Source organism: Vanessa cardui, chromosome 4 (assembly GCF_905220365.1).
Source record: "Vanessa cardui chromosome 4, ilVanCard2.1, whole genome shotgun sequence".
In the NCBI taxonomy this organism is placed as follows: domain Eukaryota; kingdom Metazoa; phylum Arthropoda; class Insecta; order Lepidoptera; family Nymphalidae; genus Vanessa; species Vanessa cardui.
This window is the reverse complement of record NC_061126.1, coordinates 9797428-9815338: the sequence shown is the minus strand read 5'-3', so window position 1 is coordinate 9815338 and position 17911 is coordinate 9797428. Positions and strand designations below refer to the sequence as shown.

At 29.3% G+C, this 17911-nt stretch overlaps 1 protein-coding gene and 1 long non-coding RNA gene across 2 annotated transcripts in view; one reads left to right on the top strand and one right to left on the bottom strand.

The window, feature by feature from the left end:
- Nucleotides 1-1259: 1259 nt before the first annotated feature.
- LOC124544007 lies at nucleotides 1260-9482 on the bottom strand. Its single transcript, XR_006967511.1, has 3 exons — nucleotides 9445-9482; nucleotides 1774-1927; nucleotides 1260-1386 (listed from the first exon to the last, which is right to left on the bottom strand). It is a non-coding gene; the product is annotated as an uncharacterized LOC124544007 (long non-coding RNA).
- A 974-nt stretch (nucleotides 9483-10456) lies between these two features.
- LOC124544432 (LIM domain only protein 3) overlaps nucleotides 10457-17911 on the top strand; it is a 44482-nt gene continuing 37027 nt past the window's right edge. The window contains exon 1 of the mRNA XM_047122970.1: nucleotides 10457-10684. Coding sequence (XP_046978926.1) covers nucleotides 10679-10684 — 6 coding nt within the window. The 5' untranslated portion in view covers nucleotides 10457-10678. The remainder of the gene's footprint in view (nucleotides 10685-17911) is intronic.

The window sequence follows — 17911 nt, the reverse complement described above, 5'->3', positions numbered from 1 at the left end:
ATTTAAATACAATATAATGAACTTAATATTATTTGTAGAGGTTGTATTTTTCGCTTAATATGCTATGTTTTAATTTTTAATTCCTGATTGATAGCCCTGATTGGACGAGCAAACTGCATTTTATGTCTTTCGCCTTCCCGCCGGATATTAAGCCCCCAAACTTAATCACGTCCCTCTTCTCTTACAATATTGTACAGTGAAAGAAATTTTTACACCACTCATTACACTGTCAAATTCCCACGAATTCGAACTTTTTTATAGCCACCGTTCCATTATTTTCACAATTACTTTTGAACGTAATGCGTTCACGCTGCATAATTTCTACGTCGTTCTATTCATTCAAATATGTCTCAACGTTCCATTTTTAATTGAATGAATGAACATATTATTGCACAGGATTGCCATAACAAAGGAGGTAGGTAATGCGTGTTTAATTTATCTCCCTGTTTTTGATATTCTACTCACGTGTTTCAAATATTTTATATCAAGCAATCATGATTTACATTTTAATGAAATAATTTAGCATCAATAAACTGGAAACGTATAAGTTTTAATTAAATTTATACATTTTTGGTGTATTACGTTTTGAAAACAAATTTTCGACTACAGGGTTAGATAGAATTATTATTAGCATTCCAATTTATTAGCATTAAATTGTAGACATTTATTTACTGTTTCAATTCAAATTCTATCAATCTGTCTACTAATATGATTATTTAGGTAATAATAATAATATAATCTATAGTATATTATAACCTTTATGAACTTTGATATATTTATTCCATTATATAATACCTAAGCATTTTTTCTGTAGAATATGCAATTCTCATATAGAGATATACAATCTCTATATACGCCGTATGCCTAATGTCTGAACATCTGCTGTTGTAAAAAATCCAGCGTAACGAAAAAGAAGAGTTTAAACTGTATTTAAATTTGCATCAGAGCGGTTGTGATGCAGATGAGTGACGTCACGTGGTCGCTCGCCTAATTGACACCCCTGCCAGGGGCCTTGTGGAATTTGTTTTCTTTTTTGCATTTACTTACGTCAAAGTTTTCGTTAAATATTAAAAATATGCATAGTACTTTATTACATGTAATCTGATATTGAAAAAAATATTGCTATATAAAAAAACACATGAGTAAATGTTTAACGTATAATTAGCTGGAATAACCAGTTCAAAATATAGCATTGTGATATTAATTTAGAGGAGAATAAATAGAATAGAATTCAATAAGCTATACGCATGTAACACAAACACTATAAAGGCAGTGAGTTCAGTTAATACTGAGACTGTAATCCGTATTATTTGTCAACGCCGACCCAGGGCGGAGCAATCTTAAAATCAATTTTCATTTATTCGCAGATTATCCTCTGTATTTCGCCTAAAATAAAGAAGTAGAAAATGTAGAGAGGAAAATAAAAAACTATTGTATTGTTTTACTCTGAAAAAACAAAATCTCTGAATATTAATATTAAGTATTAGGCTTTGAAGGTCAATTTTAAATGGTTAAATTTAAATGTAAATGGTAACTTAAATGTTAAAATAATTGTGTAAAATCCATCAGTACTAGTTTCAAATTCAGTAGCAAGATTTGACCCACATATAGGTACTTACGTCCTACCTACGTTGAATATTTAAGAGTATTTAAGAGTTGTTTATCATATTGTTTTTTGAGAAAATTAAATAGCTCGTTGGAAACAAAAAAACAAAACGCTAAAGAAAGTGCGGTTAATTTTTAATTAGTTTAAACAAATAATAAAACATTCACCTTCATAAATTCTTAGCTCTATGTATCCGTATGGCCACAACACAGTCGAATAGTCTTGGGCGGTTGGGCTGGCAAAATCTTTACAAATGTGCACCGTTATCGCGCCGCACTGCCGCCCGATTGACCGGACCAGTCCAACCGCACATTTCTCACCCTGAAAAATAACGGATTTATTTAATTTTATGGCCACGCCGCGTGCTGAATGGACGATTGGGCCAGGGCTACGACGAGGACTTGTACTGTTTTTTTTTTGTTATTTCAGTTGATTTTTATTTACTGTTTTATGAAATAGTAAACTGAAATCAATATATATTCGGTACGATAAATAATTGTATTTTTAACGAATTGCGTTTCAATTAAACTTATTTTTTAAAAAATCCAAAAAAGCTACCTACACTTACATTACATTATACTCATTAACATACATCTTATATTATTATTATCCAGCCAAAATATTTTTTCTTCAAGAAGGTTCTATAAGAATTTCATCGCTTCAAAAAATTACATAGAGTAAATTAGACAAATTACCGAATTTTAACAAATGTTTGATTTATATAGCGTAAAATTTGCAATACAAAACGTTACGGATGCATTGATTATTTTTTTGTTGTCTGTTTACTAACTAATGGTTATACAAGTACAATACGTCTTCCCCCGTGTTTGCTTTTCCCATGGCGGTTGAACGGCGGGGTAAGTATGATCTCATTAATTTAATCCCTGTTGATATAATACATCGATTCGTCACGTTTTGCAATCTGTATTTGGTTAGTAAAGTTACTAACGGCCTTATTCATTATATCGGAGGCTTAAAACTTCGCTAAAAGTAGATTGACATAAGTCTTATTTATAATCGTCCGACGTAAGTTCGAAAAGTAGACATGAAGGATTTTGATAACAACAACAACAGCCTGTAAATTTCCACTGGGCTAAAGGCCTCCTCTCCCTTTGAAGACAAAGTTTGGAACATATTCCACCACGCTGTTCATATACGGGTTGGTGGAATACACATGTAGCAGAATTTCTATGAAATTTGTCACATGCAGGTTTCCTCACGATGTTTTCCTTCACCGCTGAGCACGAGATGAATTATAAAGACAAATTAAGCACATGAATCAGCGGTGCTTGCCTGGGTTTGAACCCGCAATCATCGGTTTAGATGCACGCGTTCTGAGCACTGGGCCATCTCGACTCTTTTGATAAAACACACCGTAATTTTACTTGATTTGAAAAATTATATTCCATAAAGAATGTCATATAATAATAATGTGATTTTATTGGCAAACAGCAATACTTAGTATTGTTATGTTCTGGATTGAAGGGCGAGTGAGCTAGTGTAAAAACAGACACAAGGGACATGGCATTTTCGATCCTGTCGGTGGCGCATTATTTAAAAAAAAATATTATTTGGTATACATATACTATGTAATGCTGTTTTTTTTAAAGGAAATATATATATGTAAAAATAATGTTTATAGCACAGATTATACATATATAAAAATAAATCATGACAATCGAAGGATATTTTAATTAAGATTCAAACTTCATAAAATTTTCTTCTTGTATACATATACAGGCAATGATCTAAGTTATTAATCCTTTAAATTCTAATATATTTAAGAGTTAAATAGAAGGTACCTACGTAAAACTTATTTACCTTTTATGTTTAAGGTTTTATTCAACTAATTACGTACTAGTCTTGGTCGTATTGCATAAAATAAAAAACAAGGCCATTGAAAAATTATCGTAGCGTGAAATTGTCAAAGTTGATTTAGAAATTAAAGTAATATAAATAGAATATTAAGTTTTCTATTGACAAAGGTAATCATTTCAACGAATATCTGATTCATATTTTCGTAAATATTTACATCCATAATTCAATAAGTATGAATATTTACTAGAAATTTATTTAAAATAAAATAATTGATTGATTGAATTAATGTAATTTACTGAGAAACGGTTTTATTTTTAAAAATAACACAAGTTGATTTATATTTGAAACCAATTTAATATAATTGTATATAATTTGTAATTTATATCGATTATAATAAAAACAGTCATGACCGTCATTATTTAAGAAAAATAAATGTTTTTATTGTAAGATTATATTTCACGGTTGCTGCGCGCGCAGGGTGCTGTAGGTTGCCAATAGTTTTGTACTTTTTTCATTTATCCGCTATCGCAATAAAACCCCGAAATTAGATTTACTCTATTCTTAAACGAATCTCATTATCTTTTACGGTTCTTGTTCTAATTTCTTTTGACCTTATTTTTTTTACAAGTGAGTTTTTGTTTAATTAACTGGCAAACGAGACAATTTAAACGATAATGTATTTTATTCACAAAGATATGTTAAAGTGTGACTCAGAGATTCGAGATAATAATTCGGTTCCACCTGCTCTAGTGAGTAAAATCATTTCGAGCATTATTTTGAAATTGCCGTCTTTAAATTAATTAAAGCAGCGAATTAAAATCAACTTAATTCCTCGTCGGGAGGCATGTTATTAAAACAATTCGAGTAAACAAAATTTAAATAAGTAACGCGAAGTTGGCAACACAGGCCGTTTTACATGCCATCATTTGCTTATTATGGGCCCTGCGCCGCTTCTCTGATTTTAAGATAAACGATAAATTATTCAACTTTCAAAAAAGATGTAGGTATAATGCTTATATAAATATTATTATTTATTCTACAATATGCTAAAGAAATTATTGCTCAGTATAATGAGGTGAATTGTTTATAATCAAGATTTTAAAATTAAAACGTTTTGCATGACTTTTAATTTTGGGTTATATTATATTTCGAATATACCATATATTTATTTTTAAAATTAATCTTCATCTTAATTAGTCTCACTTGATGCTGCCATTAAAGTTAAAGTTCTCTGAGGAACATGCGACGCGTCACGTGACACTGAATCAGTTCGCGTGAGAGCCTTAAGCCGCCATTAGCACACTTTGTAAAGTGACGAAAGATGCCGTTTAATTTATGCAAATTTCTCTTTCCTCAATTTCTTTACTAGGACTTAGCAAGGGAGGCTGAATAAGGAGTTGAAGATTACTTCGGATTTGTTTAAGACAATTTGATTGTATTCGTATTTTGGAGACAAATTTTCCATGACAGTGTATAAACAAAATGAATATTGTGTTACTTCTGTTGTTGTTGTTATATATGTTAGTCACGTGTTCGAGTCATCGATTCAGTTTTGAATCGGGCCAAATCATCTATTAGTCATAGTGGTCTCAGCTAAGCAATTATAGTTTAATATAAATACGAGCGTTTAAATGTTAAATCTGTTTTTGTATATAAGTATTATTGAAATTACATATAAGTACATGATAAAATAATTATAGGAATGTACGCTTATATTAATATTTTATTTAAATAAACATTTTATCTATTTATTTCGATTAAAATAGAAAATCAATAATATAATTAATTTCATCTATTTACATTTAAAATGTTTTGTATAAATTTATAATGATACAATATTTTCTCTGATGATTTGTATAATTTAATTGAACAGGATTACCTTTGAATGTTAAATATGTTAGAAGAGTAATCGACGGATTATACCGTTCGGTCGGCGGCACCATCAGTTTACAGCACAATGGCTAACAATAGGCTAAAACGGCTCACAATAGTACCATTGATATTGGTTCAATGGTCAGCCGTCGATCCCTCCGACGAAAAACTCAAGGAAACCAGTCGATAAGAGTGATTAATTGGCTTAAGTCGAATTCAATGAAAATAAAATCAGTAAAGCCCTTTTGAAAAGAATAGTCAAATGTTAATAAATAGCAGTCCTGTCGTTACGCTCACGATTCGTTGGTATTAAATTAATAATTTTATAAATAATAATTGAATCATTACACCTGTAAGATATGTATTGGTCCTTGATACCAATTAAATTTATAATTAAATATTTTATACAATATAGACATTATAATATTAAGTAAACTTTTGTATAAGTAAATAATAGGGTTTCAAATCGAATATATCTTATTTAAGTATACTTTACAATAAATCGCTTTTGAATTTTTAAAATTTTAAGTCTACCAGTGTTTTTTAAATTATTAGAAAGTCAAATGTTCTTTTAAAATATATCGATGAATTCGGCTTCCGACGCAGGACTGATCATGAGGAATGATTATAAAGGTAGTGAACCTACGCGCCTTAAATTAATTTTTCCTGCGTACCTATATACTATTGTATCAGGAATACGCATAAGAATGTAGATGAAGAAGTATATTAACCTACATAGGATCAATGATTTGTGTATTGGGCAATGTTTACAAGAAGATCTCAGAAAAAAAATTAATCTCAAGAAATGTTTGCAAGTTAAAGTTATTATAAAAGTAATGACTTCTTAGATGATAGCACACCTTGGAAAAGATAAGATCGCCATCAAGCCGTTTCAAATAGCAATACAATTGTTGAAAAAAGGTATGCATAAAAGAAGAAAAGTCCCGCTGGGTTTTTTCGCAAGTTATTCTCAGGTCTGAGGTGTTCTATCTCAAACAGCGTTAATTATTTTGAAAATAAATAAGAGTAATGTTTCTAGTTTGAAAAACAAATTTGATTTATATTTTTTTATTGTATAATACCGGAATAAGTGCCTATAGTACACGACATAGCAGTGATAATTCTCAAAAAAAAAAAAACATTTCATACAGATAACAGTAAATAAATCGAGTGACGCAAATAAATGTACCAATTTACACCGTAGGTTTAGATGGTTGAACCAAAGTGATGTACTTTTGATTTATCGAGACATCACGAATAGTCTTTGTGTAAAGTATTAAAAATATAAGGCGTGTTTTTTTTAACAGATCATTAAAAAAATATTTAAATTGCAATGTGTAAAATATTAAATGAAGCAAAATGAGGGTGATTACAGATGGTGATAACATCGTCGACATAAAAAAGCACGCTTATTCACAGCCTTAAATTCGTCAGGGTCGAATTGAATGGATTGCAAATTGATACAGAAACGAAAGGCGTTCCTTTCGATTTATTTAGGAATTTTGCGTATTCATGTCATGTGCGTTTAAATTGATCTATTCTACTGTACCTAATAGCAAATCAAATACCACCGTACAATACGCTTAGATTTTTTTTTAAGTTATATTTTTTCTAAATATACATGTTTAGTGATATTTTTATATTTGATGAGACTGGTATTCGAACGGGCAGGTGGGCAACCTGGTGGTAGGTGTTCACCATCGTCCATAGATATTGGTAAATTATGAAATACTCGCGACCCGCTTCGGCTTTGTACGTGTGCAATACTAATTCTAAATGTACTACAAAATTACATGACATGACATTAGATACTATAAAAATTATCATCGTTTCTTTACTATATTGTCCATGTTTTATATATAAAAACCTTCCTCTCGATCGCGCTATGTATTAAAAAAACCGCATCAAAATCTGATGCGTAATTTAAAAGGTCTAAGCATACATAGGGACAGACAGCGGTAAGCAACTTTATTTTATACCATGTAATGATGATTATGAATTCCTTACATCGCCAATGCACCACCAAGTTTAGGAACTATGTTTGTTATGAGTATTATACCTGAAGTTGTGTATTCAAATATCTATATACAGAAAGAACGATATCATATATCTATACTATAAAAAGCGTTATTCAAATAAAATCAACATGGTTTTTTTACACAACTTTAGTCATTTTTGTTAAAAATAAATACATTTTATTTTTATGTATAGTTTGTGGATTATTTTATGCTTATTATATTTAACAAAACTTACTCATATTGTATTAAAATTTAAACTGGCTGGCAACTTAACGAAGGCTATGTAACATTGTACAAATTTTTGCACGGAAATTTTAATTAAACTTAATTGAGATTTCTACAATATTCACTTAAGCAATCTATGTCATCGACTCTATATAAAATATAATTGAAACAATATTTATACTATATTAATTCAGTCACTGCAAGAGTGTGTGAGAATATTAATTTTATTATAACGTTAATATCAAGTGAGTTGAGACATTAATTAAAAGTATTGTGATGGTTAGTAATAAATCATGTTTTATGGAACCCTTTCACAGAGACTTAATTGATTCAATACAGGAGTGTCTGGGTAAGAAAAGACGGATAACAAGATCAGTACAATGGGTATCTACTGCTCTTGTTTGACACGTTTTTATGATATGAATATTAAATTTAATTTAAATGATAAGAGGGTCGATCATAAAGATCAAATATCAAATCGTATATATCATATACATATTATTATTTTAAATTTAATAATTTCTAATATTATTTTTGATTTGGAACTGTGACTTAAGACTATATGCTTGACTTTTCAAGGCTTTGGCCTTTTGGAATTTAGTTTGTAATGAAAATGCCATAACAACTTGTTTAAAACTCATCATCCCTAGTGTATTTCGCAAATAATTAAAAAACATTTGTTTAATCGTTAAAGCAAACCAGGCAGACAGACAGACAAAGTTACTTTTACATTGTTATTATTTAATAAAGATACCTTAACTGTTACACTTCACTTTTATTGAATCGTACGTTTACTTAGAAATAAATAATCGTAAAATATGAAAAGATATAAGTTATATAACTTCCAATAATTAAAAATTAATAACATTAAAAGACTTTAATATATTCAATAACTGCTAACTTTATAGTAATATAAATTATATAACAATAAAAGCTATGTATTTCCTAGCAATAAATCAGAAAAGAATTATCTCTCTTCATTGGGTAAATATTTTAATAAATACTCGTATATTCGCATTAAGTAGCTTTTACAGTATACTAAAAAGTAAAAAGCAATTATATTCATTTGTTGATTTTACATTTATACGATACTCGATTGTAAAAGAACTATAAAGATGTTACATGTGACATAATATAATCTCGTAAGGAGTCAATAGCGCTTGTTAGAGCGCAATTCAATCAAGTATATATCCAACGAGGGTTAAAATAATCGCTAATCATTAACGTTCACTTATATTAGGTACATTAATGTATGTTGAAAATCATATAAATAATCACAATCACAAGCTATGACATTATAGTATTACAAATATACTATTAGGTAAAAGAAACACTAAAGGACAAATAATATATCTGAGCTCAGAGATTTTTTTAATTATTAATATAATATTCTGAATTAAATCAATTATGTACACAGATATACCAACATTTAGCGTGTAACATACGTTATTTTTTATAATAATGTATCGTTATTAATAAGTTAATACTATAATAAGTTACTAAAAGTTACTAAAGTTAATACTCTAATATAGTGAATAAATCTTATATTTTATATAATTATAAGTGGTACCTATGTATATATCTACATATATTGTAATGAGAAAAATAGCGTTGATCATTAATACGATTTTGATATTGATTTTGTTAAAATTATAGAAAATTAAAAATTAGTTTTATTCACGTAGGCATTTAAAAGCTTTAAGTCGGAAATTAATTTTATAAATTACTTATTCTTTAATACTACTTATATGCATGCACAGATATTTTATAAAAGTAGAAATTCACATTATGCGCACAATTATGTAGATAATATTTAAATAAATTGTGATGGAGATAAAGAAATCTGTATTTTTATTAAAGCAAGAAAAATGGTTTCAAAACACAAATTAAAATAAAATTACAAACCATTCAGGTCTTCGCAAATGTGTTAAACATGAGACGGATGTAGCAAATTGTTGACTAATCTTTTAAACGTTTATGATAAAGGCATTTATACTGAGGTACTATATTAATTTTATCAATTTTAATAAATTATACAAGAAGATAAGTACAATCAATTGTATATGCAGCTTCGTAAACACAAAATATTATAATACATTTAATCAATGATCTTTTGTATAAAATTATTTTATAAACTTATCAGAGCTACAAAGGAGTATTTATTGATTTGTCGTTTTTCACCGACGGCATAACTACAAGTATAGCTGTTGAATTGTAATGTATTACAAGGGATGCCCCTCGTGGTAGTCCACCACTCCGAATACAATGAATGAGGTGTCGCCACTATTTTTATCAATGATGAATGGGTGTTCTTGCACTCGATTGCGGATTGCATAAAAAATTAAGTTTCTACGGTCACGCTATTCAACAAATTTTTTTAAACGATATTTTGTCATTTCATTTCGATTGTGTTATTTCTTGTGGACCATTTATTAAATATCGCGGAAAGAAAAATGTTACCAGCCAGTAAATTAGACAGTAATGTGTCAATAACATGTAATCATGTTTAATGTTTGCTAAAGTGAATAAAAAGTACGGTAAAAAAATAGAAAGCAATTAATAATAAAATAATATTAGGTTCATAAATTGTTTCAAAAACTCATGGCGGTTAACAATTTTGAACTTTAAATTGCAACAATTCTGTTCACTGACTTTACATGCAATTTACTAACTAGGTATAAAATATCGATGGATGGCTCTTCCAAATAATTTGATTTAGTTTCACTTTTATTTAGGCCTAAATGCAATACCGCACAATCTGCCCACTTACGGCGTTAAGCGTCGCCCTAACGTAAAAAGAGCGTATGTGAACCTACCAGCTTTGTGCGAAAAGCTCCGCAATGGTGACGCTTTCATACGGGAAAAGGAAGGGCATCACTCCCCGCCTAGTGGCGAGTGACTCTTGTTCATTCGCTTCCCAACCGCGGCGGCGAGCGCACGTCTCTGTATAAGCTGTGTGCTTGATATCACGATCGCGAAAAAACTTTTCGGTGCGGTGACGAACGATTTATTTCATACTCTTAAAATATGAACACTGTTTGATTGTGCTGTGATTTTTATTAAGTGAAAAGAGACTTAGCTGTTGCAGTGCACTGAAGAGGCTAATTACCGGCTAGGCTAATTGGCGGGCCGGCGTTTCATGAAGGTGAGCCGACTTTTATTTCCGTTCGGCAATCCCTCTAATTGCGTCAATTAGTGTAATGCGGCGACAGCTTTGAAGAGTCCGCTTAATGATCTCTACAGTAGCTTGTATAGCCTTTGAAAAACTAATAAAGTTGCGGGAAATGAATAGCGATTGTAACTAGAGAATAATTGGCTTAGTAAATTTCCCCTCCTTGTATTTCTAACTATATTTGTTTTGAACTAACATAAATATAACAGTAACGAAGAGGGAAGGACATTTTCGCATAATAATACCAATTAAAAAATATGTGTGTTAAGTAAAGTTAATTAAATAAATTATTAGCCGCAATTAAATTAAAGCGAAACGAATATAAAAGAAAATGTAATATCCTTAATTGGAACAGTATCGTATATCTTAGCTAATGAATAATATTGAGAATAGCCGTAATCACGCGAAGTAGGAAAAAGTAGATGCGGTATTTTTTACTGTTCACTTATTATAGGGTTTTCTTCTATAACGACAAAAAAAAATCTAAAATATTTTCATTTTATATTCATGATTTGTGATAAGTTTTATTTGAAATAATTAAATAAACTGACGATATTCGCTTCAACTCAACAAAACTAACTTAAAATACTGTTTAGTTAAAGTTGAAAGAATGTTAATTTTATAAATTAAACATACGCAGTTTACCTTTTGTTTTAATTTTAAAATAAAAATATTCAAATCGATGTGCATCGTAATGTAATGTTGTCTCGATTAAAAAGTTTCTACAGGACAGTCAAACGGACCTAAATATATATTATAAAATTAGAAACACGATAGTCGTGGAACAAGTCAAATATAAAACCTACTTAAAAAGTCTTTTCAATTTATAACTTAAGAGCGCGACATGGTTGTCCCAAAAGCCAATTAGAATGGCGTATCCGCTTGTTCCTTCTCTAATTAGCAAGTGGCTCATTAGAGCTACATCACTAGACCAAAGAGTGTAGCAATGCTTCATTCGTTTTAATTATAAACACGGCTTCTCTTCTTATAATTACCGAGCGCAATTAAGGGACAACATTTTATTGCTTATCTAGATAATGACTGTTTATAATGAATTAGCTTACGTACTGGTTTATATGTTTCTTTGTTTACCAAGTCTTGTTTTAGACATAACTATTTTATTTCAATTCGACAAAGAACGATATTATTCTATTTTTAAATAGTTTGAAGTTGTGAGGTTAGCTTTCAACTATAGAATTATGAAGGTTGTTGATTATCTGTGCTTAGTTTTTGTAATGTTGCAATTATTTTAGTTACGAAGATTATTTATTGTACCGTTTCTAGCAAATCTTATAATTTATTCCCGAGGTAAAAATATATCGAATTATGAGTCAAGATTATAATTAGTATTAAAATAAAATATCGAGATATATTTGTTATGTATATTATATGTGTCATATCCATTAATTCATTTGGGCTAATTAATAAAGCTGCTTTAATTAACGAGGCTGTTAGTACAAATTAATCAACGCTGATTGGTCCATTGCGATGACCGCGCGTCTAATATTAATTACACCTAGGATTATTCCATTTTGTTTCACAATTTTATATGGCATTAATATTAAATAATAATTAATATATCGTTATGCTTAAACCTTTATTATGGTCATTAAATTACATAGGGATCTTTATTTTAATTCAAATATGTAAGTACTTTTCAGCGAACTGGTTAAAATTTTAATAATATTTAATTGCCTACCGCATTCCTAGAGAGTAGGTGTTTTAGTTAATTTTAATTCTTTAAAAGTTTGTGGTTAATGAAAGGCAAAATTTCACGTTACCAGTATAAATTCGTTACAATATTTTTAATAATTTATTAACTGATCTGTATGTATATGACATTTGCTCATTAGTATATAATTAAAAAAAAAAACAAAATCTAATCCCTGTTACGTATTAACTTGTTGCGTCTGTCGAAGTCGCGAGAAAAAGACAAATATTTTAGACCATCAAGACCGGTCTTTATCTAGCTCGGGACCACAGACAATATAGTTTAGTGAAAATTATCTGTCATTTATCTAGCCCAAAATATTATATTTACAGAAGATATAAGTCTTTTTGTATAATTAGGTAAATATATAAAATTGATTATTAATTTCAAACAAAACTATTTTACTTATATTGAAATGATTTTTATAACAATAAATAATCGGTATTTAAAAATAATGGCTTGCTTATAAATTTCTCCGACTAACGCAAAATATCATTATTTTTCTCGTTTAATTTGACAGTTTGTACGAATGTTTACTGTGTATAATATATAATATTCTCAAAATATGTATCTATATTCTTGGAAAAAATCTTTATCAATAAAACACATTTCATACAGAGTGTGTTTATTATTATCGAAAATAATAACATTCTTTACATTAAATATTAATTATAATTAATATTTTCCAGTAGCAATTAAAATGATAGCAACACTTAACATTGACAATTTTTTAATCTACGAGATTAGTTCACCTTTTCAATCAAAATCTTGAATATATTACTAAAGACAAAATTGCCTCCATTAGTCAGCGCTGTATAAATCTTTCCAATCTCTTTACAAGTATTTACTACTATTACATTTGTAGTGAAAAAATGGATGAACAGAATTACAGATTATATTTGACGTAAAATATGTTCCGATCAGTAATCCTGAGCGAAGGTCACCGTTAATTAGGTTGGCAAACTTGTTTTTCAGTAACGATTTTATTTACTCTAACAAATTATTAAATTATGAATAAAAATATTTACATTAAACTACACAAGAGTTAGCTTATGAATAAAATTACTAAAATATTAATGTATTACGTCATACTATAGTCGAGTAAAATATATGTAATTTTAAAGAGATGCAATATTTGTTGAATAAAATATACTAAATATTAGTATACTTTAACCACTTATAAGTTCGCTATTAAAAAGATAACTTTACATCCGTTCATCTAAAAGGTAGACGTTTTTCGTGTTACAGTTTGATTTTTTTTAAATTTTAAATGACCCTTTGCATTGTTTTTTCAATTTTTTCTTGAATATATCTACTGTCATGTGTCATAAAATCTTATTAATGATTAGAAAAAAATTATGTCAATAATAAATTTTCACGCTCGCTCTCACAAATACATATTTATGTAGGGTTATATTCCGAAAAGGAGTTACAAAAAATAAAAAAAGAATTCTTATTTTTAATTATCATTCTAATTAGTTCCAAGTTTTAATAAAATTATTTAAGCAAAACCTCTAATTCGTAGAACTTTTTACATTGCTCAGTACCAATTGTTTCACAGCAGCGAAGGCATTTCATAGCTGGAAATTTGAAATTATATTTAGTAAAGATACAGAAATGAATCGAAAATCACAGTAAAATTATATATTTTGTATAAGAATCTAAATTTAAATTAAATAGACGCGAGAAATTAATATGTTGTTTATATAATATCTTTATTGTTATTACTGCTATCTTTTGAATACGGATAAAATGTATAATAGTTGTAATGCTATAAGCTATACCTTTAATAGTTCTAAATGAAATACTAAACTAAAAATAGAAACTTAAAAAAATACTAAATGTCATAATTAATGCTCATAAAAAAAATTTGGAACAGTATTAAAAATTTGGTACAATATACGATTCAAGCGTTAATAATAGTGTGAAGCTTATTATTAATTAAAGAATAATAATTAGACTTTATATATAGCTAAATAAGATTAATCGTGAAAATAATATGTACTTATGAATGATATCTTGATTGTGATGCAGGTGTCGTGTGCTAGCGCTGCAGTAACATTGTCGCTATGCACTGAATCAATTGTATTTATATTTAAATATAATATTGTAATTAGAAAGTCTTGCCCTCGCACCCTGGTCTACTCATTAAGACAGATAACCTTTGGTGGCGTGACTAATGACGCGCATTGACGTTTGTTTTTGTGACGAATTGGCGTAATAAACTCCTACTACACAACATACTAGTAAGAGATTCTAATTAAGCATTAAAGGGGGAAAATATACATAAACAATATTATTACTTGCTTATAGTGACGTAGGTTTAGTTAAAAATGTATACCTACGTATATAGACTATATAATACACACATATCAATTTTCAAGCAGGCAACAAGCACTTTTGGATCGTCATTTAAAACTGTATTAAGTGAAGCTACCACCGGTTCGGAAAGTAGATTCTACCGAGAAGAACCGGCAACCTCAGTAGTAACTATTTTTCAACATTTTTACGAAAATGGTGTTGTTAATTTCATTAATAAAACTTTTGAGTTTCTTAATAAGAAATGATAGTATAAAATTATAATATTATTATTGTATTATGTTTTAAAGACTGTAAGTTTAATAGTGCTGTTGAAAGTATAAATGAACAAATATTTTTGATCGATTTGGTCTCTCCCTAATTGGTCTTACTACGTCGGCGGCTCGAATGCAAATACTCTGTTATTAGGCAGGTTAATTAAAGAGTTATCGGTCGTAATTAACCCGTTTCGGTACAGAACGTGTGCCCATGGCTTGTACAAACATCACTAATTAAGAAATTCCTCTTCATTAGCTCAATTAGATTTATTCACGTCACAAAATATACCAAATAATTATTATTATAAATATAGTATCTAATTATATTTATGTTATGTTTTAAATTCTATAGTTTATAAATATAAAAAAGAAGTTTGTTTTAGGATAACAGTATCCACCTATTAAGGAAAACTCTATCATAAAATACTTCAAAAGCGCGAATAATTGATGAATATTTTCTTATGTCAGAAATATTCAACTGCATAAAAATATGCAATAAAAATATTAGGAAAGACACAATCAGAGGGCCTTAGTGATGTCAAATAGCGATTCCCGATTCATTTGTGGAAAAAGCCAAAATGATTGAAAACAGCATAATATGTTTTTTATATAGTAACACTCGACGTATGTATTTCAATAAATAATTTCGACGAAAGCAAAGTTGTGAATTGAAAATTTACTTTGTCTATCTTAGACGGAAACGTACGTAAGGAAAATATTAGTACAGTTTTATTTCATTACAGTATTGTTTGTTTGTTGGATGTTTTAAAATATATGATTAATCTAATTAGTTTAGCTTGTTAGAAAAACAGTTAATCAAAGAAGCCTCAATTGTGCAGTAAGTCAGCTTATGTTACTTGACGTTAAATTGAAAGTTTAAATACTCAGCGGTAGGTTGCAATTTGTACATTTTAAAGACATAAAGGTCGTAAAACCTCTAATTACTGGCAACAAATCTATACATATAATAAAATTGGAGCATCTGTTTGTAATAATAAAATAGATCTTTCTTTCTCAATGCACATGTATACACAGGTATGCAATACATATGGTACTTATACTGAAATAACTTTTGTTAAAATTGTTGTCAGTCTGTCTGTCTGTCTGTTTGTTCCGGCTAATCTCTTGGACGACTGGACCGATATTGACGAGACTTTCACAGGCAGATAACTGATATAATAGGGAGTAACTTAGGCTACAACAATATATTTAACTTAATTCTATTGTCGATACAATAGGAAGTCGTGACCCGCAGCGGGTTATCTACAATTAAGAATGAACCGTTGACGTCAAGTATTGTATCGTATTGGTTAAAGGCTTTAGATCCTCTGTCCAGTAAAGCGTAATTAAAAAAAATCTTCATAGTACTTTTTTTTATGGTATAGCTTGGCGGACGAGCATATGAGCCACCTGATAGTAAGTGGTCACCATCACCCATAGACAATGACGCTGTAAGAAATATTAACTATTCCTTATATCGTCAATGTGCCACCAACCTTGGGAACTAAGATGTTATGTCCCTTGTGCCTGTAGTTACAGTGGCTCAATCACCCTTCAAACCGGAACACAACAATACTGAGTACTGTTATTTGGAGGTAAAATAACTGATGAGTGGGTGGTACCTACCCAGAAGGGCTTACACAAAGCCCAATCACCAAGTGAAACTTCTACTACTACTTCATAGATAATAATAAGATTGAACATCTTTGCATATTACGCATATTATTCAATACAAGATTATATAAAAGACATAAAAGGGTAAACTTGCCGGTTGTTCTTGCTAGAATCTACTTCTCGATCCGGTAGTAGAGTTACATTCATTCAACACTGTTGACAACACACTGTTGTCATATTCAAACGTGCTTTTATTGCCTAGCCTACTCGAATAAAGAATATTTTGGTCACTTTCGAGTTTAATTTAATATTTATATATGCGAAGGTGTATATTATATCTAAGTATATAACACTAGTTATCGCCTGCGGCTTCGCTCTCATTTTAACGTGTTGTTTGCCATGTGTTAGGCAAAAACGTTCCTTGGAGCGTACTACCAAAAAAAAGTAGTAAAGTAAAGTACAGCCTGTAAATTTCCCACTGCTGAGATAAGGCCTTCTCTTCCATTGAGGAGAGGGTTTGGAACATATTCCACCACGCTGTTCTAATGCGGTTTGGTGGAATGCACATGTGGCAGAATTTCGATGAAATTAGACACATGCAGGTTTCCTCACGATGTTCTCCTTCACCGCCGAGCACGAGATGAATTATAAACACAAATTAAGCATATATATACTACTAAACTCATACTAAATTTCATCCAAATCGATTCATTGGTTTGGTGGTGAAAGAGCGACAGGCAGATAGACAGAGTTACTTTAACATTTATAATATTAGTATACATATAGATTTAATCAATAAATTTAATTTTATGTAAAATAAAATAATAAAAGGATTTTAAAAAAGTTAATACAATTATGATTTAAAAGTAGTTCTCAGTGGTCTGTAAACCTTATTAATTTTTAATTTGAAGCTTGACAAGATAACCTTCATAATGACAAAATGTGGAGCTTCATTAATAATAAACTTATCAGTCGTAAATTTGTTTCTTAATGAGCAAATAACATTATCACAATAACGTAATCGTAATTAGTTTTAATGGCTTCTTATAAATATAACATTAGATAAATAAACACAAATGAAAAACATATTCACTTTTATTATATTACCAATTAATTGAAATAAATAAAGCAATAAAATAACATTTCAGTTTGATTATTATTATACATATTTATTTAATAAATTAATCTAACGATAAATGTCCTACTTCTATACATTATGTATTAATATAACGAGGAAAGATTTGTTTGTTTGTATTCGATGTACTCCTACTGAGCTAATTTTATTTGTTTAATTATTAA